Consider the following 23,835-nt stretch of genomic DNA (forward strand, 5'->3'; position numbering starts at 1 on the left):
TGAATCTGAAATTATTATCGATTGTTTTGAACAGTGAATTCCTTTTTAAAGTTTTGTAGAATTAGTTCACACGCGGTAGGGGGCGCCTCAGGCGATTAGCAATAAGCAATAAACCCACGCCTTCTCACGGATAACGTAAAACCTGAGAGAGTGGAGCAGCTCGACAACAACAAAGTCGCTATCGAAATGATTTACGGGATGAAACGATGAATTTGTCGCCCTAAAAGAAAACAACAATACAGCTTTATTCAAAAACTTTTATTGAAAAAAAATCAATTCAGGCAACTTGATTATGTAGTAGAGTTGACATCTATTCAATGTAGTCGCCTTCAACCTCAATCACTGCCTCAATACAGATCCAGAACTAGGAGTATGCCTTTTCCACAAGCGCCAGTGGAAGCTCGGTGAATACTAGACAGATGGCAGCGATCAGGTTGGCTTTGTTGTTGAGTGAGGTCATGTTGGTGATGTTCTCAACGAATGACCAAAGGAAGTAGTACCGCGAATTCAGATCGGGGGGAGAAGGGGAGGAAGTGAGAGAAGGGTACAAAGTCGTAGCACTCCTTATGGGTGTCTTTTGACTTGTTGGCCAGTGCCAAGTCCTACTGCCACACCCAGGGTCTGCCAGCAGCCACCTGATTGCGCCAGGGGATCATTACATTCTTCAGCCATTATATATGAAAAATAATTTTATAAACTCAACAGTAGGTTCTCTACAGTGCAATGTAGACTACAATGTTTTGTGAACTAACTGTGAGAAGGATTGAAAAATGGGGGATTTTACTGATTTCAATGACAATAAAATATGGAGGGGTGAAACATTCTGTCTTCAGCCTCAATCACAGCCTCAGTACGGATCTGGAACTGGGAGCTTGGCTTTTCCACAAGGGTTGGTAGTAGCTTGGTGAATACTCAGTGGATGGCGGTGATCAGGCTGGCTTTGGTGTTGTGGGATGTTCTAGATCAGGGGTTCTCAACCGGGGTCCACATGGACTCTAGGGGTCCATGGAATATTTCTGGGGGTCCACAGGCAAAACATAACAGAATGGGGGTCCACAACGATATTTTGGTGGTCCATGAAGAAAACCAACTCAGAATAGTTTTTATTATTAAAAATTTAGTTTCTACTGTCTGATCTCCATCGGCTTGACCATAGAAGAAATATTGTAATATTGTAATACAAGATATTGGTAAAGAATCATTATCACTCTAATTTAGATTATTATTATTATTATTATTATTATTATTATTATTATTATTATTATTATTATTATAGTTGTTGTAGAGTACCTTATTTGCATTAAATTAGTTTTCATTTAAAAATAAAGCTTAATTATATATTATTTCTTTGATTATGAAAACCTCAAAATTTATATGAGTGAAAAATAGAAGATTGTCTTATGACCAATAGTTATGAATGGGTCCAGCAAGATAAAAAGAAGAGAAAAGGGGACCATGAGTAAAAAAAGGTTGAGAACCACTGTTCTAGATGTATGACAAACAAAATCCAGCAGGTTCAGGTCAGAGGAGGAGGTGGGGCCAGTGAGAGAAGGGTACAAAGTCGTAGCACTTCTTCTAAAGCCAAGCCTGGGTCTCTTTGGACTTGTGGGCCAGCGCCGAGTCCTGCTTCCACACCCAGGGTCTGCCAGCAGCCACCTGACTGCACCAGGGATCACCATACTCTTCAGCACATCCAGGTACATTTGGTGTTAACTTTCAAGCCAACTTGAAAGATGTGAGGTGGCATGATGTGGTTCTCACTTGAAACTACACCAAAGACGATAACCGTGGCCAGAAGCTTTGTTGAGATGTGCCCTCAAGCATTGAACCATCTGGATTTGCATTTTAGGGGTGCTGGCAATGATCATGTTGTCATAACTTGGATCAGTAGAGAGCATGAGTTGTACAGTGGCGCATCTCCGATCTCGCTCACTAAACATTGTGTCACTTTCAGACATGATAGAAGGCTATGAGATTTGTACACAACCTGCCAACTAGTAGATAGTCTTCAACAAAAAAAGAAAACCAGTTTTCATCAAACGGAAATGGAATCATGTTGTCTTTTCTAGGGCGGCAATTTTATCGTTCCACTCAGTATATACGAGGGATATTTCTTTTGCCCAAATGGATCAGAGATTGCAAATTGCATTGTTATGATAACTGAGCTTATGCATTCATGACCTGAAAATTTCATCTCTCTGTTGCAGATATATGTTAGTTCATCTTTAATTATTTCTCATCCATCTGATAGCTAATATATAAGGGTGAGATCAAAGTTCGGTGCCATCAGCTTGAATCGAAACCAAAACATACAACTCTCCACCTTCATTCTATCACCTCTGAGCCAGGCCCATACGCTTATTTATATATATATATATATATATATTATAAGGTAAAATTAAAAGCCAAGAACAATGCGAGATTTTTTTTTTATATAGAGTAAAATTAAATGCAAACAAAAGAAATAAAGTTCTTTTTTTTTGTTGTTTGTTTTTTCTTTTTCACACAAATTTTAACTCTAAACAACAGTAATTTTTTTTTTTCTGTTGTATTCAATGGTGATATAAATCTCAATATATTTCAGACTTATTAGTCCATTTTTAAGAGAAGACAGCGGAAGAGTGTTCAAAATTGGAAAAGTAGTCGCAGAGTTTGTCACGTGATACCGCGAAATATAGAACAAAAAATGACGTTAGGAGAACGTTAAAATAAATCAGTTGATGTTTGAAATACTTGTTGCGTTTGTGAATCAAGGGAGATGACTATTCAAGCAAGGTTTTTTTGTTTTTTTTTTAATTATTGTTTTTCTTATGTTTTAAACTTATATTATAAAAGCGGAGCTCAATTCCAGTCTATTGTTTAGTGTGGGAGTATTTTTTGAAATAATTAAAGATTCGAGGATACGAAGTTGACCTACGTTTCTTGAAGAAGCAAGAATGTTGATGTGAAAATCTGGTTCTGAATTAATGCAAGTGCGAATATGTTTATAGAACGACGAAGCAGTAGTGTTTAAGTGCTCTTTAATGCGGTGATGAAGCAATCGTGTAGTGCTTCCGATGTAAGATGCACTGCATTTAGCGCATTGTAGGTCGTAAACAACGTGGTTCTTAAAGCATAAACCTGTGTGTGATATTGGGCAATTAGAGAGTGAACAAGGGGAAGGTGTATGCGATGGATGTTTTCGGTTGAGCTGTTGTCTTAAAGTAGATCCAGTGTGGATGAGTTGAATGTTGAGCCCCTCGCTGCGGATGGCTTTTCGGATTGAAGATGAGATTTTGTCACTGAGGAAGGGTAGTTTTAGAAAACAATTGCTAGAGAATTGTTATATATATATATATTTGGGAAAAAAGAATTCCAGCAGAGTGCTCTATTATAAAGAAAAAATTTTCAAAATAAGAGCGTAATATTTATATTTTTATTTTCAGAAGTTTACATAAGATAAGCCATCGGTACCGACGGTTTCAAATACGATAATAGGGAACCGTTTTAGTTCCCAATATCAAGCTATGAGGTAGATCGGTTGAAGAGAGCTTGATGTTGGGATCTACAACGGTTCCCTATTATCAGGTTTGAAACCGACAGTACTGATGCTTTCTCTTATCTAAACTTCTGAAAAAAAAAAAATGGTATTTTTTAAGTTTATCGACCCCTCGGCATTCACCTTTAATTTGTCGACTTTGATAGGTTTTCGGGTACGCTGAGAACGAATATCGCATTTATTTTTTGCGTAAACAAGTAGTTATCCATATTTGAAGACATTCAGTATCCAACGTAATCGTTATCGTTTTCACTGGCGGCCATCTTGTTTCCCATTTAGGAAAAACGCCAAAAAGAGCCCAACGGAGCCAAAATGCTCAAAACATGCCCCCCAAAACATTTTTCTGCTTCAAGGCCGAAATGACCCCCCCCCCTCCAACCCACTCTTCCAGATATTTTTCCGCTTCCCGACATGAAAACGGACAATCTTTTTTTCACTTTCTTAATTACATTAATTTGTTCACTTTCTTAATTATATTCATTTTTTTTTCACTTTCTTACTAAAATGCGCGCACGCGCGTAGTCACTTGACGTTTAATAAGTTGCATGAATACATGGCGGACATTTTAAATAACAGGAAATATTTTTCATGAAATAAAAAGTTTTCACCTCATTTAATAGTAAAATTATTGCTGTCAGTAAGTTTGCACGAGCGGTTTTACAAAAGCATATTTTATGTTTCTTATTCTTTTTTGAGGGGATGGGGGTATTCAATTAAAGAACTTGTGTAATTTAATAGGTGCTTCTGCAGTTTAATTAACCGTTTTTCCATAAGTAACGCGCCGAAATTTACCGAGTAGGATACCGTTTAACATTTCACAGAAATTCTGTGTTTACATTTGGGGGAGGCGTGGAGACGGGTGTGTTGTGGCAGACTTTGTTTTAAAGCCTATATTATTTGGCTAAGTTATTATTGTATGTCTCTCAGAGACTTTTTAAGGTCAGAATTATTGACCTGTCATTAATGACTTTTCCTTCAAATGAACATTCCTTATGGACTTCTGTAATATCGACTCTGGTCAAGAATTGAATCTTTTCATTAGAAGGCATCATACCAACCTCTCCAAAGGGCTATTATTAATCCGATCTTTGAACAGTGCTGAACCCGAATTCCAGTTCCTGATGAAGATAAAGGACTATTACATTTCTAGGTTGTTACCAACTCTATTCAGAGGCAAACTAGACCTTTCCTTTTTTTGCAACGAAGAACGAATAAAATTTGTGTCGAATTTTAGAAGTATGCTTTGTTGTAATTGTTAATTTTTTTGCCACTGTCTTGCAGCAAAAACAGGTGAGAAGAAATATCTCACACAACATACCCCTTCAACTATACCCAGTGGTGAGACCCCAGCTTGCAGGCTTTGAGGAGTGTGGAACCACCCTTTAATTGCCATTGTTCCCAGGTCCACTCTGACCCGGAATGGTAGTACCTATTAGGATCCCAACTATGGGTTAAATAGAAACCGACCCGGAAACAACAATTATATTCTATTAAAAAAATTTTCTTCAAAATCTTTGGATTCGGCATTAAATAACCTCAAAAGGATTGATATGCCCTAAAACAAAAACAACCAAACCACACAGCATACCCGAAAATCTAATCACGTCGTCATTTTAATGATGGTTGTTAAGGCGGAAAGTAAGTGAAAATTTACCAAAATAAGTTAGGTAGAAGAGTAATTTATGGTGGCGATACTAATAAATGCCTAAAAAAAAAAAAAATGGGCTCTTCTCATTCAAAGGGCTGATTTTGAGCTGTGACACCGTTTAATGTCATGGGCGGTGGGCGGGGGGGGGCGTGTGTCATGAATTTATTTTGATGAATGAAATGTGCAGTTCAGCAAGTGTTGTTCTTGTGATGAAAAGGTTTCAAGGCTGCGTTGACAAAAAAGCAAACAAACAAACAAAAAAACCTGCAGACAAAAATGAGCAACTCGCCCGATTAAATAAAAGAGATTGTGTGTGTGGGTGGGTGGGGGGTATCAAAGTTGTGTAAAGATGAAGAGGCAACAACCTGCCAAACAGTTTGAATTCCATCCGCTGCAACAACTCGTTTTTTTTGTTCTTTTTTAATAGGAAGCAGTTTCAAAAACCGCGAAACGTAAGCAAAATAACGAATGATACTATCCACCTCTCTCTCTCTCTCTCTCTCTCTCTCTCTCTCTCTCTCTCTCTCTCTCTCTCTCGTCTGTTTCGACGTATGAGGTTCCGCCACAACAACTCAGTTGCTTGGAAATCCACACAGATGATTTGTTCATAGTGGATGATGGTTTTATGCAGAATCAACCACACATTTTGGTACAACTGCTAATCTTAGTCGGTGCAATGGTTACCACAAGACAGAGAAGACAACAGTAGATCTCAGGTTTTTTCAAAAAGAATTATTTTTGCCTATTTCCAGAGTGCCCGTATTTTGGCGAGTTAAGTTTTCCCCACTTTAAGACGACCTTGTGTAACATTTTGCTTTCATGCGGGAGCAAATGAATAACAATAGATGTGTAAGGAGGTCGTTTGCGGGCACCGATCTTATAGGCCGGTAGAAAACATCTATCAACTTGATGGTTGTAAGTTCGAACTATTGTTCGAGATGAGTGCTAGTCTAGCCGGACTGAAACAGTCTGTCTGTGGATGACTCTCTCTCTTTCTCTCTCACATATATATATATATATATATATATATATATATATATATATATATACATATATACATATATATATATATATATATATATATATATATATATATATAGTGGCCACAAAGTCTAGCTGCATAATCTACACGGTGCCTACAAAGTCTGGCTGCATAATCTACAGGGTGTCCACAAAGTCTGGCTACATAATGTAGACAGACTTTGTGGACGCCATATATATATATATATATATATATATATATATATATATATATATATATATATATATATATATATATATATATATAACACAAACATTGTTATACATTTTATTTTTTCAATTTTTCTGATGATGTTTTGAAGATATTAATAAATGTCCCCTAGTTAGATTTTTCTTTTCGAAACCTGTCGCGATTTTTTGCTTTTCGTCTTTCGTCAAGACATCGTCAGGAGAATGTGTAAGGTTGGTTGCGCGGATGGTGGTTAGTAGTAGTAGTAGTAGTAGTAGTAGTAGTACTATTCCTAATTCGCAACAGGGGCCGACATCAATGGATTTTTTTTTTCTTTTTTTTTTTTACCAAAACGGTCATTAACAATTTTTTTTATTTATTTTTAAGTTTAATCTATTTTAAATTGATATGAATTATTGCACAGTAAAAATAATTCAATTAAAACAAATATCTTTCTTACTTCGAATTTTTTCATCGGCAGTTGCTTTGAAGATCAGATTTCAATTAAATACATGAATATAAAGTAAATCTCAAATATTTTGTAACCGCTTAAAACTTTTTTTCTCGCTCCTATGCCCTTATTACGAACTGGCAACAGTGGGCTGACATCTGTTAATTTTTTTTTTTTTTTTCAAACTGATGCTAATTATTATACGGCAAAAAATCATTAAATTAAAACAAATTCATTTGGCAAGTGTAGTCAAACACAAATTCATTTTTTTTGTATTGGCCTGGGCAACGACAGGTAGCCCTGCTAGTATATATCTATATATCTATAAAAGTGAACGTGTTTGTGTGTCTGTGTGTCTGTCTGTGTACATTTCCCTACGCAATACCTCTGTCAATTTTTAGTCTACAGACTCGAAATATGATATACAGGGTACTGAGATTTGGGAAAAATCAATGTGATCGGTTTTCGCCCAGGAATTTGGCTGTTAAGAGGTCGAAGTTCAACGATTTGACTTTTGAGAACTTTACCAAACTCCTCCGACAATTTTGGGTCTAAACACTTGAAATTTAAGATATAGGTTCCTTGGACATGGATCTAACTTAATAACTTGATTAGAGCCCAAAACAATAAATGTTAAGGGGTCATAATAGGGGTCAAAGTTAAAAGCATTAACCGCTTTTTTTTTCTATTTTTTTTTTTCTTTTTGCTCAACATACACCTCCAAACACCCGGGCTGAAATGCTACTATATATATAAAAGGAACTTTGTACGTGTCTGTGTGAGTTTGTTTCCTATGGACTCAGAAACGCTTGGGCTAATTTTTGTTTTTTTAATTTCACACGAACGTACTTGATTTGTCTGGGAGTGTTCTTAGATTGGTTTTGTTTCTGATAAGTATCGATAATAAAAAAAAAATCCGATTAAAGAAGGAAGTTTGATTTGGACCAAAATTTTATACAACCTAACATCACAAGTGAATTTGAGAAGTTTTATCCCCGCACAAGCAGAAAGGCCCAGCCAACTGCAGATTCTTTTATAAGACGGTGCACGTTCGAAATGAATGTTTTTTTTTGGAGCACAATTGAACCATGATACTTGACTTTTGTACGTTTCACTTTAAATCAAGTGATTATGTAAAAATGATCTCATAAAGCAACTGTTGATTCTTTGATATGACAGGGGCGCGTTTGAAATGAATGTTTCTGTTTAGAGCATAATTGAACCATGATATTAGACTTCGCATTTTAAACTTTGATTCAATCCATTATATAATGATAATTTTATAAAAATCAACAGTAGATTCTCTGCAGTGCAATGAAAACTATAATGTTATTGTTTTTTCCTTTCCTTCTGCAAAACTCAATCATGTCCTGCAAAGTCAAAAACTAAAACAACAGTTTTTTTTTCTACAAAACAACCAAACTAAACTCTGTGAATGAATATTTGCATAAAACATAAAATCTTTTTTTTTTAATTAATAGATTTGGCATTAAATAACCCCGAAAAAGATTGATATGGCATAAATAAAAAAAAAAATAAAATAAAAAAACAGACGGTGCTAATGCAGAGAGTGATCCGCGCTATTTTTTTAAATCGTATTTCCAGGTTTAATTAAAGTTTTATGATATGTTTTTTTTTTATTCAATTATAAGGTTAAAGTACAGTAGGCACCGCCAAAACTGGGGGGGGGGGGCAGGTAAGTACTTTTTGACGGACCGTCTTTTTAAAAATCTACCAAAAATCAGGTAATTATCCAATCAATACGAAATTTTCAGCGATTATTAAGAGAAGAATGAACTTTATAACAATGTACTTATTTTTCATAAACAATATTTATATATATATTTCTTTTTGCTTACACCCCCCCCCTGTTTTGAGGGGGTTCCAAATATGCTTAAAATAAGCATCTGAAACTGAACAAAACATATTATGTTGCTGTAAGAGACGGAGGGATTATAGATAAAAAAAAAAAAAACTTGTTTGCATACCTTATTTTGATGTCTGAATATCAAAACTTCGATTGTGTTTAATTATCCCGCTTTTGAGTTTTGAAGTGTGAAATTCGGTGAATATGTTAAGTAAAATAATTAATTTAAGTTAAGCAAAACAAACAAAAATTTTTTTTTAAATATTTATACGAAAAAAGCCATTTTAAAATCTTTGATAAATGAATTAACAATTTCTTTTTTAGTGAGCCGAATAATGCATGACCATTATTAAACAGGGCATACTTTGAAGAATCGATACAAAAAAAAAAAATTCGATAAATATTGTGCCCTTTGTGTTAAAAATATCATTATTTTTTCGATCAAGTTTGGAAACGTTTGCCGCCTTTCGACTACGGTGGACCAAACGCGCTGAAATAATTTTTTTTTATTCTGCTTTAAATTGCCCCCTCCCCATTCTGGAGAGCCTGGCCCCCACACACATACACATTAAAAACCAAACTCATACAAATGGTCACCCATCTGGTACTGGCCAGCCTCAGCTTAATAATACATTGAAATTTTCGTCACTGAAGAATAATTTTTTTGGCTATTTGGTCTTCCGTAGTTTGCTTTTTATCAAGCACAAATGTAAACAGTTATCAAATCGACTCTAAGTAACTGGTTGCCTATATGAATAAGTGGAATTATTTGAAATCCAGGTACTTATATTATAATATTTTTGCATATTCGCATAGAAAATCACCCTAAATCTTAGTTAGACAAGAAATAAACAAATTAATTCTTTCAAAAACCTTTTCTTTTTTTTTTTTTTTTAACTATTTATATACGTTTTTTGTGCAAAACAAAAAATGCCAATTGTTAACTTTTTGGGAAAATTTAACATTTAAAATCTAATTAAAAATAGTAAAAAAAAGTTTTACATTATTCTGCTTTCTATATGATAAAATTCAGGGTTTTATCTCTCTGGGAAAAAAATAGTTACTCAGAAATAATGGATTTTAATAAATGTAATTTCGTTTTAAAAAACAACAACTTGATTTTTCGGCCACTTTTATGCGGTGTCTAAAGTACAGAATAGGTACAAAACACCGTCACCTCCCCATGTTAAGAATGGCTTTTTAAATAATAACGTCATTATTTCAGCACGGATCACTCTCTGCATGAGTACCAAACAGACCAAACACCATGAATCAAATATTTAAAGATATAAAGAACGTGAAAGATAAAAAAACTCTTTTCCAAAAACTGAACATATTCAGCAGTCAGCACTAAATAAACTCAAAAGGGTTGATATGCCTTAAAATAAAACAACTTAGTCAAACTCCATGAATAAATATTTAATTTTTTCCGAAATTATTGGATTCTGCATTAAATAATACGAAAGGTATTGATATGCCGTTAAACAAATCAGTAAACAAAAAATAAAATAAAAAAGAGGCCTACATAAGGGAGATAACTGCTGAACATTTAATTCTTATTCAGAAATCCATATTGATTTATCTCCCTTGAGTCATCCATTCAGACCGTTTTATAACAATACTTTAATATCTTCTTTTTGATTTAAAATAATTGAATATTTTGAAATAAGTATTTAATGATGTTTCAATAATTATATATGGTAATCTGGAAGAAAGAGAGAGTCTGTTTCCTCCGTTTAACTATAGGTGGCGTTACTGTCTGTCCACCCACTTACGGAAGCACAAAATGTATATAATGGCACCCTTGAAATAAAAATAAACGTTTTTGTTATATTTTAATTTTAAACATGTTTTTTTTTTTTTTTTTTTGCAAACATATTTTATTTTTTCAAACATATTTATTTTTTTGTTTTTTGTTTTTGCAAACATATTTAAATTTTATTTTTTCAAACATTATTATGTACTTATTGTACCGCGCTATTATTTTAATAGTAGTTTCAAGTAAGATTCAGCGTTTACAATATCCTTTTTCAAATATATATATATAAATACTTGCGGAAAAGGTAAAATAGTGCAGAAAAATTAAGAAAAAAAAATTTTTATTATAAGACCGTAAAAAATACTCGCAGAAAAACGGTTGTACCCATAAATATGTTTAAAGGAAAAATATAGCAGATATGTTTAAAAGAAAAATATAGCAAAAACATTTAGTTTACGCTTGCAAAAAAAAAAAAAACAAGAAACAAAAAACAAAAAAAAAACGTAAATGTTTGAAAATAAACAAGCAACAAAACGTAAATGTTTGGAAAAATAAAATTTAAATATGTTTGCAAAAACAAAACAAAAAAACGTAAATATGTTAAAAAAAACAAAAAACTTAAATATGTTTGCAAAAACAAAAAAAACATAAATATGTTAAAAAAAAACTTAAATATGTTTGCAAAAACAAAAAAAACGTAAATATGTTAAAAAAAACAAAAAACTTAAATATGTTTGAAAAAACAAAAAAAAACGTAAATATGTTAAAAAAAAAACTTAAATATGTTTGCAAAAACAAAAAAAAACGTAAATATCTTAAAAAAGAAACTTAAATATGTTTGCAAAAACAAAAAAAACATAAATATGTTAAAAAAAAACTTAAATATGTTTGCAAAAACAAAAAAAAACGTAAATATGTTAAAAAAACAAAAAACTTAAATATGTTTGCAAAAACAAAAAAAACATAAATATGTTAAAAAAAAAACTTAAATATGTTTGCAAAAACAAAAAAAAACGTAAATATGTTAAAAAAAAAACTTAAATATGTTTGCAAAAACAAAAAAAAACGTAAATATGTTAAAAAAAAACAAAAAACTTAAATATGTTTGCAAAAACAAAAAAAAACGTAAATATGTTTAAAAAAAAAACTTAAATATGTTTGCAAAAACAAAAAAAAACGTAAATATGTTAAAAAAAACAAAAAACTTAAATATGTTTGCAAAAACAAAAAAAACGTAAATATGTTAAAAAAAAAACTTAAATATGTTTGCAAAAACAAAAAAAACGTAAATATGTTAAAAAAAAACAAAAAACTTAAATATGTTTGCAAAAACAAAAAAAAACGTAAATATGTTAAAAAAAAACAAAAAACTTAAATATGTTTGCAAAAACAAAAAAAAAACGTAAATATGTTAAAAAAAAAAAAACTTAAATATGTTAAAAAAAAAATGTTTAAAATTAAAATATAACAAAAACATTTTTATTTCAAGGGTGCCATTATATACATCTTGTGCTTCCGTAACTGGGTGGACAGACAGTAACGCCACCTATAGTTAAACGGAGGAAGCAGGCTCTTTCTTTCTTCCAGATTACCTTATATATTTTGGTATAATAGAAAGTGTCCAGTTGGCGATAACTTCTGTTTCTGATGCATTTTGTTAATTTGTCGAGAGTACTTCTCCGCCATAATCGTTTTGCCCAGATTCTAGAAGCTGTAATGGATGAGACCATCCGCAGACCACCAAACAGTCACCATAACCTTTTTTTGATGCAATTTTGGCTTCAAGAAATGTTGTAGAAGTTTTCCGGCATCCAACCACTGTGCCGAATGTCGCTGGTTGATGTAGAGGATCCACTCTCATCACAATGCGCTTAAGAAATGGGTAATTTTTGTACATAGAATGAACATAGAAGACACTTAAACATGACAATTTTTTGATTATCGTTCAATTCATACGGCACCCATTTACCCAACTTTTTTAACTTCCCTATTTGCTTTAAGTGGCAAACAACTGTTGAGTGGTGGACCTCGAGTTCAACAGCAACTTCTTGTGTGCTTTTGCAAGGATCGGCTTCAAATAAGTCTTTCAAAAGTTCATTATCAATTGCAGTTAGTCGGCTGTGACTGTCTTCATCTTCAAGGCTCTCGTAACCATTGTGAAATTTCTTGAACTATCCTTGTGCCACATGTTCGTTAGTGGTTCCTGGGCCAAACATCATTGATATCACGAGCTGTCTCAGCAGTTTTTCGGCCTAGTTTGAACTGAAACAAGAAAATTGTGCGGATTTGAATGTTGTCCATGCTGTCGAAAAGTCTGCAAAAAAAAGGAACAAAGAGATTGAGAAGGGTAACGAATGACTTGATTTGATAGAGCAAAAAAACGTGCTTCAAAATGATATATAATATGGCTATATATCGATTTTCTAAGTTCCAAATCTCAGCGACTATTGATCAGAATTTATCAAATGAAAGCTTGTTGGAAAGGTAATAACCTGATTTGTGTAGTGGGCTATGTGACATTTGCCCTTAAGGTCGCACATTAAGGGAATCATCCATCATCCAGAACCTATTTTTGGCACTTTTTTTATAGCCATAAAATGTTTCAGTCATAGTCTTTTGTTTTCCTAGTTTTACATATCAATTACAAAATATCTGATATTTCACCAAAACTTCTGGCCTTGATGGAGCGGAGACGAAAACTTGCTGTTATGGTTTCAAATGATCTGAAATAACAGCAAGGGGAGACTTGATTCCAAATATTTCTCATATGTTATATCTCCCCATATTGATATATATAGATAAAGTAAATTTCACAATTTATTATTTTATTTTATTATTAGGATTATTTGATACTGGAGATATTCATAATGGTACCATATTTCCAAAAGAGGGGAGATATAACACCATATGAGAAATATTTGGAATCAAGTCTCCCTTTGCTGTTATTGTAGATCATTTGAAACCATAGCAGCAAGTTTTAGTCTCCGCTCCATCAAGGTTAGAGGTTTGGGGGAATGACACCCTGCACTGAAGAATCCCGAAAGGATGAAACACTAGTGTCTGTAGGTATTTAATTATTATAGTAAAAAAATAATTATGACAGCCCCTTTAAGAAATACGTTTCTTATCGTTGAGCACTTTCTGTTGAATTAAAAAGTCGGTCAATTTAGCTCTTATGCGTAGATCATCATATAACGATTTGATCACTGTCTGTCTGACGTAATGAACATTTAAATTAAAATGTTTAAAATTCAACGCTATTTCACATGATTAATGGTAGCCGAATGGATACGGCCTCCGCTAATCGAGCCAGAGATGTCTCGTGTCGCGGGGTTCGAATCGTTCGACTGGTAGTAATCGTGACACCCTGCACTGAAGAATCCCGAAAGGATGAAACACTAGTGTCTGTAGGTATTTAATTATTATAGTAAAAAAAATAATTATGACAGCCCCTTTAAGAAATACGTTTCTTATCGTTGAGCACTTTCCGTTGAATTAAAAGTCGGTCAATTTAGCTCTTATGCGTAGATCATCATATAACGATTTGATCACTGTCTGTCTGACGTAATGAACATTTAAATTAAAATGTTTAAAATTCAACGCTATTTCACATGATTAATGGTAGCCGAATGGATACGGCCTCCGCTAATCGAGCCAGAGATGTCTCGTGTCGCGGGGTTCGAATCGTTCGACTGGTAGTAATCGTGACACCCTGCACTGAAGAATCCCGAAAGGATGAAACACTAGTGTCTGTAGGTATTTAATTATTATAGTAAAAAATAATTATATATATATATATATATATATATATATATATATATATATATATATGTAGCACTCCTTCTGAAGCCAAACCTGGGTCTCTTTGGACTTGTGGGCCAGCGTTGAATCCTGCTGCTACAGGGTCTGCCAACGGCCATCTGATTCACCTGATTGCCTGAGGGGATCACCACACTCTCCACCACACCCAGGTACACTTTGCTGTTGACTTTCAAGCCGACTTCAAAGATGTAAGATGGCATGATGTGATTCTCACTTGAAACCACACGAAAGACCATAACCGTGACCAGAACCTTTGTTTTCATCACTCTGGGCACGTCCTTGTAATTTGTAGCAATCCAGCGATGCATTTTGAGGGTGCTGGCAATGGTCCTGTTCTCATTACTTGGATAGTAGAGAACTTGAGTTGTCCGATTTCACTCGTTGAACACTGTGTCACTGTCAAACATAAGAGAAGGCTCCTATCGCTCTTGGGATTTGTATACAACAGGCCAACTCGTAGACGGTCTGCAACTAAAAAAGCAAACCGGGTTTCATCAAACGGAAATGGAATCATGTCATGGCGACAATTTTATCGTTCCACGCCGTATTTTATTTATTAAAAAGAAAAAATGTTGAAAGGGAAGCAAAGCAATTGCTCGTGAGTTCAATTGTCTCCATCATGTCTACCTGCATTCGCCCCCTCTATACATACAATACCCCATCCCCACCTCTTGCTCGGCTTTCATTTGAATCATGCCTTCCGGGAACCTGCTTAACGGCTCTAAAATAGGTTTAATTGTATTTTATATGTGTACCAGAATTTGTTGTTCTTTATCTTTTTTCTCTCTTTCGATGTGTGTGTGTGTGTGTGTGTGTGTGTGTGTGTGTGTGTGTGTGTATACACTCTTCTATACGGTATAATCACGTTGACACGCCGATTCTCATCAGATCACCGAAGTTTAGCAACGTTGAGCCTGGTTAGTACCAGATGGGTGACTGTTTGGGAATTCTAGGCGCTGTATGTTATCTCCGCTTATCTCGGCATTTGTTTCCAGTAGTCTTGTGCATACACTTCACTTGCCACTGGTATTTAACAATGCCGACTCAGGAGAGGTGTGGTTGGAGATTGCACACCACCTGCCACAAAAATTTCATGCGCAGGCACCCCTGGCCCTACGGTGTCAAAGACTGAAGGAGCCTATTAAATTATATAAAAGTTACTCTGTGTGTGTGTGTGTGTGTGTGTGTGTGTGTGTGTGTGTGTGTGTGTGTGTGTGTGTGTGTGTGTGATTTGTTTTTTCCTCGTAGGTTCCGAAACAGCTGAGCTTATCTTTTGAAAATTTCATACAAAGCTAATTTATATGTCTGGCAGTGTTCTTAGATATGTTTTGTACAGAAATTCATCTGATAAGTATCAAAAAAAAAAAAAAAAAAAAGATTGAAAAACGATCTTAAAAATAGTGTTTTTCGCTTATAGGTAAAAAAAACCCAAAACAAACGAATTTTAACGGGGAATATTTTACGTTACATTAGCCAAGGGAGATAATAAAATCTCAGCAAATCAATTCTTCTTTTATTGTCATCTGAAGATATAGCTCAACGGTAAAGCATTTGATTACAGATCGAATGGTCCCCTGTTCAAGCCCGGGTGTACCTCACCATTTTATTTTAATTTTTTTCTTATTAATGAGTTCAATTTACGATAAAAGAAGAAGTACCATTTAAAATCACCACAAATTATTTCTTCATTTACATATTTTAAAACTAAGCATTAATCAGAAGTGACTTTTCCAGGGCATTCATCATCAAGCCCAAATATCAGATGACGTGATATTGTAAACAAACACAGACGGAATTTGATGAACGACATTATCATTATTATTTTTAAAAAAATTTTTGCGAATTCGTCCACCGGGCAAATTATTTCTCGCAATATATAATAATCAATAGAGGATTAATTCTATAATAATACATGCGCAATCTGCATAAATTAAAATATCAAACATGTTAGTCGTCTATGAATCGCTCATTGCATGAAAACAATGGTCATGACTGATTAAAAATATATTTGATTCTATTATATATATATATATATATATATATATATATATATATATATATATATATATATATATACAATACGAGCAAACAGTTAATAAAACATGTAAAAAAAACACTTTAAAATGAGTTAAAAACATATTTAATCTGAAAAGGAAACACTAGATAAGTGGATAGTCCTTAATCCGCAGAGTTTCGAAGAAATATCCACTTATCTAGTGTTTCCTTTTCAGTTTGCTCGTATTATAAGCTCTATTTCCTATTTGGTTTTATGGAGCTTTTACATCTGGCTGAGATAATTTTATAAATATTAATTCTTTAATATTTATAATATACTTTAATTTTACCATCTTGGATCATTTTGGTAAATTTAATTGTAATTTTTATTTTCTTTTATATATGTATATACATATATCAATGTATATATATATAAATGTACATATATATATATATATATATATATATACAAATGTATATATATATATATATACAAATGTATATATATATACAAATGTATATATATATACAAATGTATATATATATATACAAATGTATATATATATAAATGTATATATATAAATGTATATATATAAATATATATATATAAATGTATATATATAAATAAATATATATATATATATATATATAAATATATGTATATATATATATTAATAAATATGTATATATATATATATCTCTATATATATATCTATATATCTATAAAAGTGAACGTGTCTGTCTGTCTGTGTGTCTGTGTGTGTGTCTGTCTGTGTACATTTCCCTACGCAATAACTCTGTCAATTTTTAGTCTATAGACTCGAAATTTGAAATATCGGGTACTGAGATTTGGGAAAATCGATGTGACGGGTGTCAGCCAGAAATTTGGCTGTTAAGGGGTCAAATTTCAACGATTTGACCTTTAAGAACTCTACCAAACTCCTCCGACAATTTTGGGTCTAGACACTTGAAATTTTAGATATAGGTTCCTTGAACATGGATCTAACTTAATAAAGTGATTTGAGCCCGAAACAATAAATTTTAAGGGGTCATAATAGGGGTCAAGGTTTTAAAAAATTAACCATTTTTTTTGTTTTTTTTGCTTTTTTTGCACAGCATACACCTCCAAACACCCGAGCATGGGGTCAAAGTTTAACGATTTGACCTTTGAGAATTCTACCAAACTCCTCCGCCAATTGTGGGTCTAAACACTTGAAATTTTAGATATAGGTTCCTTGGACATGGATATAACTTAATAACTTGATTTGAGTCCAAAACAATAAATGTTAAGGGGACATAATAGGGGTCAAAGTTTAAAAAAATTGACCGCTTTTTCTTTTTCTTTTCTCAACATACACCTCCAAACACCCGGGCAACGCCGGGCTGAAATGCTAGTATATATATATATATATATATATATATATAATTATCCACTGACATGTTTTTCATCGTCTACAACTCATCAAAGTACCTGGATCTAGTGAGATTCGAAATTGAGACCCCATGGTTAGAAGCCTAAGTCTCTACCCCTGGACTATATCGTGCAACTGCTGCATATATTGCATTTTATGTACATGTTATTTTTTTTGTTTTTGTGATTCGTTTTGAATGAATTTAATTATTTATACGAAAGTGCATTTGTACCTAAATGCGAGTTGAGAATAATTTTCCTTTTTACCAATTTGATATCCCCAAAGGGGGAGCGGCAATCGGCATATATATTGTTTAAAATATAATTATCCACTGACATGTGTTTTGTCGTCTACGCCTCATCAGAGTGGCTGAGTCTAGCAAGATTTTAAATCGGAGCCCCCATGGTTAGAAGCCTAAACCATCTACCCCTGGGTTATCTTGCGTACTGGATGTATCGCATTTTATGTAGATGTTATTTTTTTGTTTTTATTTGCAATACGTTTTGAATGAATTCAATGCACTTTCGTATGAATATACGAAAGTGCATTTTTACCTAAATGCAAGTTGGGAATAATTTATATTTATTCCAGGTTGAAAATATTCAAAGGGCTAGAATCATTGAATTCCAACAAAGGTCGTTGGTAGTGCTCAATCAGAGAGCGCAAATTTATAATTTTATTTCCTTTAAATAAATACAGTCATATCTTGCTACGATGTGCAGACCGTTTCGATTGTTATTGATCTCATCTGGCAAGAAAAATCCTGAAACACTAGTGTTTCATATTTTCGGGAATCATCAGTGCAGGAAGTTACGATTACAGCCGATCTGGAGATTTGAACCTGGCTACAAAGCCATTTCTGACTCCATTAGTAAAGAACAAACCACACGACCAACGTTAACCGTGCAGTTGAAATTAACATTTATATAAAGCATAAATGTGAAGACGACCAAGAGTGATCTTATGCTTATAGTATCATGATCTGCGCACGTAAGCTTAAGTAACCGACTTATAACATTTCAACTTAAAGTGCTGAATAATAAGAACCGAGTTTTTAAAGGGGCTGACAAGATTATTACTATCATAATTATTTTAATATCTACACACACGAGTGTTTCATCCTTTGGAGAACCATCAGTGCAAGAAGTTACAGGTACAGCCGGTCGGAAGATTCGAACCCGGCCACAAAGCCATCTCTAACTCTATTAGCAAGGAATAAACCAAAGTATAAAATAAGGTTTTAGGTAGAAACGGAAAGCTGAAAAATAGTTTTCAGCAAATACATAGTATGGATTGGGAAAAAAATGGAAGTGATAATGTTTACCGGTCAATAAGTGCGGTTTTTTTTTCTTGTGTACCCCCCCCCCCCCGCCTATGAGCAATGGCTACGACAAAACGACGGTTGGTAAAATTGCAAATTCTTTTATTTAAATCAGTCTAGTTCATCTATATATTAATATTAGTTAATTATTATTAGTAGTAACAATAGCAGTATAAATAAATTATAATAATAATTATTAATAGTAGTAGTTAATTATTACTATTAGTAGAAGCAGTTGTACTTACTTTTTATTATCATTATTATTGTTGTTATTATTGTTGTTGTTGTTATTATTAGGAGTAGATTGGTTGGTTGTTTTTGTTTTACGGCATATCAACCCTTTTCAGGTTATTTAATGCCGAATCCAGTGATTTTGAAGAAAAGTTTTTTAATAGAATATATATATATTTTTTATTTTCAAGTCAGTTTCTATTTAACCCATAGTTGGGACCCTAACAGGTACTACCACTCTGAATCAAAGTGGACCTGGGAGCAATGGCAAGTAAAGGGTGGCTCCACACTCCCCAAAACCCGCAAGCTTGGGCTTCACCATCGGATATATTTTAAGGTCATATCCAGGACCATTAGTAATAGTTATTTATCTATATATTAATAGGACAGCGTGTGTGTTATTTTGTGTCACGCTTACATTCGAGTGACTGTCGTTTAATTGTTATGGACTTCCATTTTTTGGCATAAATAATTTTACCAAGAATTCTTCATAAGTTTTGGTTTCGGTTTCGATTTCGATTATAGCTAATAGCACTTAAATCATCTTTTTTTTGTGCTCTAAACAGAAACGTTCATTTCGAATGCACGCTTGTCATATCAATGAACTTACTGTTGATTTTATATGTCTGGCATTACTGATTGTGCGGTGATAATGACTTGAAGTAAAGTTTAAAATGAAAAGTTTTTTAATTTTATTCTATTTTCACTCCAAACAATGGCACAGTGCCACTTTGATGTAAGGGGTTAGTATCGGGGACATAATTTGCAGGGATACTATGTAGGGAGTTGAGCAGCAAGATGTCTGTTCACATTACACTTGAACTTTTGCAGAGTTCAAAAGTCCAGCAGTTCTGGGGAAGAAACTATTAGAGTAGAAGGCCTTCTTACATCTAGAGTTCTCTACTGTGTAGGGGTGTAATTTTGCTACTTGTCAGGTTTGTCGGGGGGTATTTATGTCGAAGGGGTACAAGGGTTTGTAGTTTGTTAGAGAACTCACCATTAAAATACTGGTAGAACAGGCAGAGGGATCATCTATTTCGTTGATAGGACAGAGGTTGCAGCTTGGATGACAGTTCGGGTTCGTTGTGAAATTGTGCTTTAAACGTGAGCATTCATTTCGAACGTGCCTCTACCATATCAAAGAATCTACTGTTTCTTTTATATCTTGTGCCTTTCGGCTTGTGTGATAATAAAACTTCTTTTTTTTTTCTTTTTTTTTTTTACATAGGCATAACCACTTATCAAGGCCAGAGACAACTCGAAGATAAGGGTTAAGAGTGTACAGTAGTCAGTTGGACAATATGGTAATCGTTAGTAATGGAAATTCGGTAAATTTGTTACCTTAAGTGGAACGACTCATCAAGACTTCTCAAATGCACTTATGATGATAGGCTGTGTAAGACGTTAACTTTGATCAAAATCGCTTGTTCCTTCTTTCATCAGATCAGTATGTAATGTACTTGCAATAACCCTTATCCCTGAGTGGCTTCCGGGCCTTGATAAGTGGTGACCACTGTGTAAAAAAAAAAAAAAAAATTTCAATTATCGATACTTATCGAACACATTCTCGCACAAAACCTATCTAAGAACACTGCCAGGCACATAAACTACTTCATTTGAAATTTCATGAAAATCGACCCAACCGTTTTGGAGTCCATAGGGAACGGTTCACACACACAGACAAAGTTCATTTTATATAATACTAGCATTCAGCCCGGCTTTGCTCGGGTCCTATTTACTGTTCATAACATTATGTGCATATGTATATATTAAAAAGTGTGAATATGTACTATAATGCCTTTCTATATAATAGGATTCATTAACTACCATAGAGAAAAGTTGGTAGAGACCGCAGAGGTCGAATTTTTTAAAACTTTGACCCCAATTTTGACCCCTTAACATTTATTGTTTTAAGCTCAAATAAAATTAAAATGTTTGATTCATGTCAAAGTAACCTACAGCTAAAATTTCAAGTGTTTAAACTCGAAATTGGCGGAGGAGTTTAGTAGAGTCTGCAAATGTCAACTCTATCAACTTTGACCTCTTGGCAGCCAAATTTTCGTCCAAGATCTGATTAAAAAGCTTGCTGCATGTCTGAATACCTTTTATGTAAAATTTCAAATGTTTAGACCCAAAATTGGCTTAAGAATTTGCTAGAGACCGCAAAGGTAAAATCTTTTGGACTTTGACCCCTCAGAAGCCAAATTTTCAGCAAAAGAATGATTAAAAAGCTTGCCCTATGTCTGAATACACTTTATGTAAAATTTCAAATGTTTAGACCAAAAGTTGGCTGAGTAATTTGGTAGAGACCGCAGAGGTTAATACTTTTAAAATTTTGACCCCAATTATGACCCCTTAACATTTTTTGTTTTGGGCTTAAATCAAATTATAAAGTTAAATCCATGTCCAAGTAACCTATATCTAAAATTTCAAGTGTTTAGACCCAAAATTGGCGGAGGAGATTAGTAGAGTTTTCAATGGTCAAATCGTTGAACTTTGATCTCTTAACAGCTAAATTTCTGTCCGAAAACCGATTACAAAGATTTTCCCAAATCTCAATACCCCTTATGTCAAATCTCGAATCTGTAGACCGAAAATTGACAGTTATTTGGTAGGGAAATGTACACAGACAAACAGACAGACACGCATACAGACATTTTCACTTTTGTAGATATATAGATTAGACAAATAGATATAAAAAAGGCACTTTGTGTGTGTGATTTTGTTTCTTATACACTCTAAAACGGCTGCGCCGATTTTTATGAAATTTCACAGAAATATACTTTGTGTGTCTGGAAGTGTTCTTAGATGTTTTTTTTTTTTTTTGTTTTTTATCAGAATGCCTCTGATAAGTATCGAAAATCATTAATCGAAAAATCCGATTAAACTAATGAAGGAGCAGTCCGACTTTGAACAAAGTTAACACCTTATAAGGCCTAACATCACAAGTGCATTTAAGAAGTTTTATCACCACAGAAGCAGAAGGGCGCAGTGTATAAAATCAACAGTAGGTTCTTTTGATAAGGTAGATACGCGTTCGAAATGAATGTTTCTTCTTTAGAGCACAATTGAATCATAATACTTGACTTTTGCATTTTAAACTTTAGTTCAAGCTGCTATACACGAAAAAATAATTTCATAAAATCAGCAGTAGGTTCTCTACAGTGCAATGTAGACAACGATGTATTGTGGGCTAAGTCACTGTGGGGAGTCATGTGAAGCTTCCTTCCAGTGCCCCGTTATGGATCGGCAACTGGAGCAGGTAATCAATCGATTTGATTTAACAATTTCATCGATTTCATCGATTTTGATGATACTAAAAGTATGGGAGGGGGGAATATTTGTTGATCCTCATTCAATCCTGGACAACGTCGGGTCTCCCTGCTAGTCTTATATATATTATATTGAATATATATTATATATGTCTTATTCCATAAATATTATATTGTGCGTGCACTCTTTATATATATGTGTGTGTATATATGTGTGTGTGTTTTAAATTTTTTTCCTTTGAAAATTGTAACGCTGGGTATGGAACAGCCAAACTAGCTGCCAACATTGCCCTGCTTTTTATTGAAACCAACCGAGAGCTCTTTTTAGTATCCTCGTTGTTCTTTTAAGTGCAATTGTCTGGATCTCTTTTGCATTTGGTTCACCAGGAATAGTAGTTAGGTAGGACTTGAGGTTCTTCTTCATAAGCCTTGTGGCACCTATAATAACTGGTATGATTGATATCTCCCTAAGATTCCAGTTTCTTTTCATATCCTACATGAGACCTTGATATTTGGTCTGTTTCTCCCTTTCAGCTCTGTTCAGACCTCCATCATTAGGGACGCTCACTTCAACCAAGGTTGAAACTCTCTCTGACCTTATTCCATGTCACTATGTCAGGTTTCACAGCAGCATTTTCAAGGTAGGTGGCCATAGGGATTATATGGTCGTAATATATGGTATATAAGTCATTTCCAATTGTTCTTTCAGGTTGATGTTCCCAGGATTTGCTGCTACATATATGCATATATGTGTGTGTGTGTGTGTGTGTGTGTGCGTACGTGTGTGTTTATGTGTGTAGGAACAAACCGAGTTATGTGTTCATCAACGTTTCGTCTTTATTTCGAGACTTTCTCTGGGTGGATCCAGAGGAAGTCTCGAAATAAAGACGAAACGTTGATGAACACATAACTCGGTTCGTTCCTTTTTATTTCTCTATTTTGTCAGAATACTATTTCCATTATTCTCATCATATATATGCGTGTATATATGTGTGTATATGTGTGTGTCTATATGTGTGTATATGTGCGTGTATATATGTGTGTATATGTGTGTGTATGTGCGTGTCTATATGTGTGCGTGTGAGTATATATATATGTGTGTGTATGTGCGTGTCTATATGTGTGCGTGTGAGTATATATATGTGTGTGTGTATGAGTATGTATATATATATGTGTGTGGAGTATATATATATGTGTGTGTGTGTGTATAGCATACATATTGTGTGTGAGAGAGAGAAAGCGGGAGAGAGAGCTGTTCTTCGGATATGCTGGGTGAGAGACGGAATTACTATTGCTGTAATTAACAAGT

General features: G+C 33.8%; 1 protein-coding gene across 2 annotated transcripts in view; it reads left to right on the forward strand.

The window, feature by feature from the left end:
- Positions 1-23,835, forward strand: part of LOC145268811 (EVI5-like protein) — a 663,419-nt gene that overhangs the window by 166,758 nt on the left and 472,826 nt on the right. The window contains exon 3 of one of the 2 annotated variants that reach the window (XM_080124431.1): positions 23,061-23,167. The exons of the other annotated variant lie outside the window; for it this stretch is intronic. Coding sequence (XP_079980557.1) covers positions 23,131-23,167 — 37 coding nt within the window. The 5' untranslated portion in view covers positions 23,061-23,130. The remainder of the gene's footprint in view (positions 1-23,060; positions 23,168-23,835) is intronic. 2 annotated transcript variants of the gene reach the window in all.

The sequence above is a fragment of the Euprymna scolopes genome, chromosome 44, assembly GCF_053919585.1.
Source record: "Euprymna scolopes isolate OS-2025 chromosome 44, ASM5391958v1, whole genome shotgun sequence".
NCBI classification, from domain to species: Eukaryota; Metazoa; Mollusca; class Cephalopoda; order Sepiida; family Sepiolidae; genus Euprymna; species Euprymna scolopes.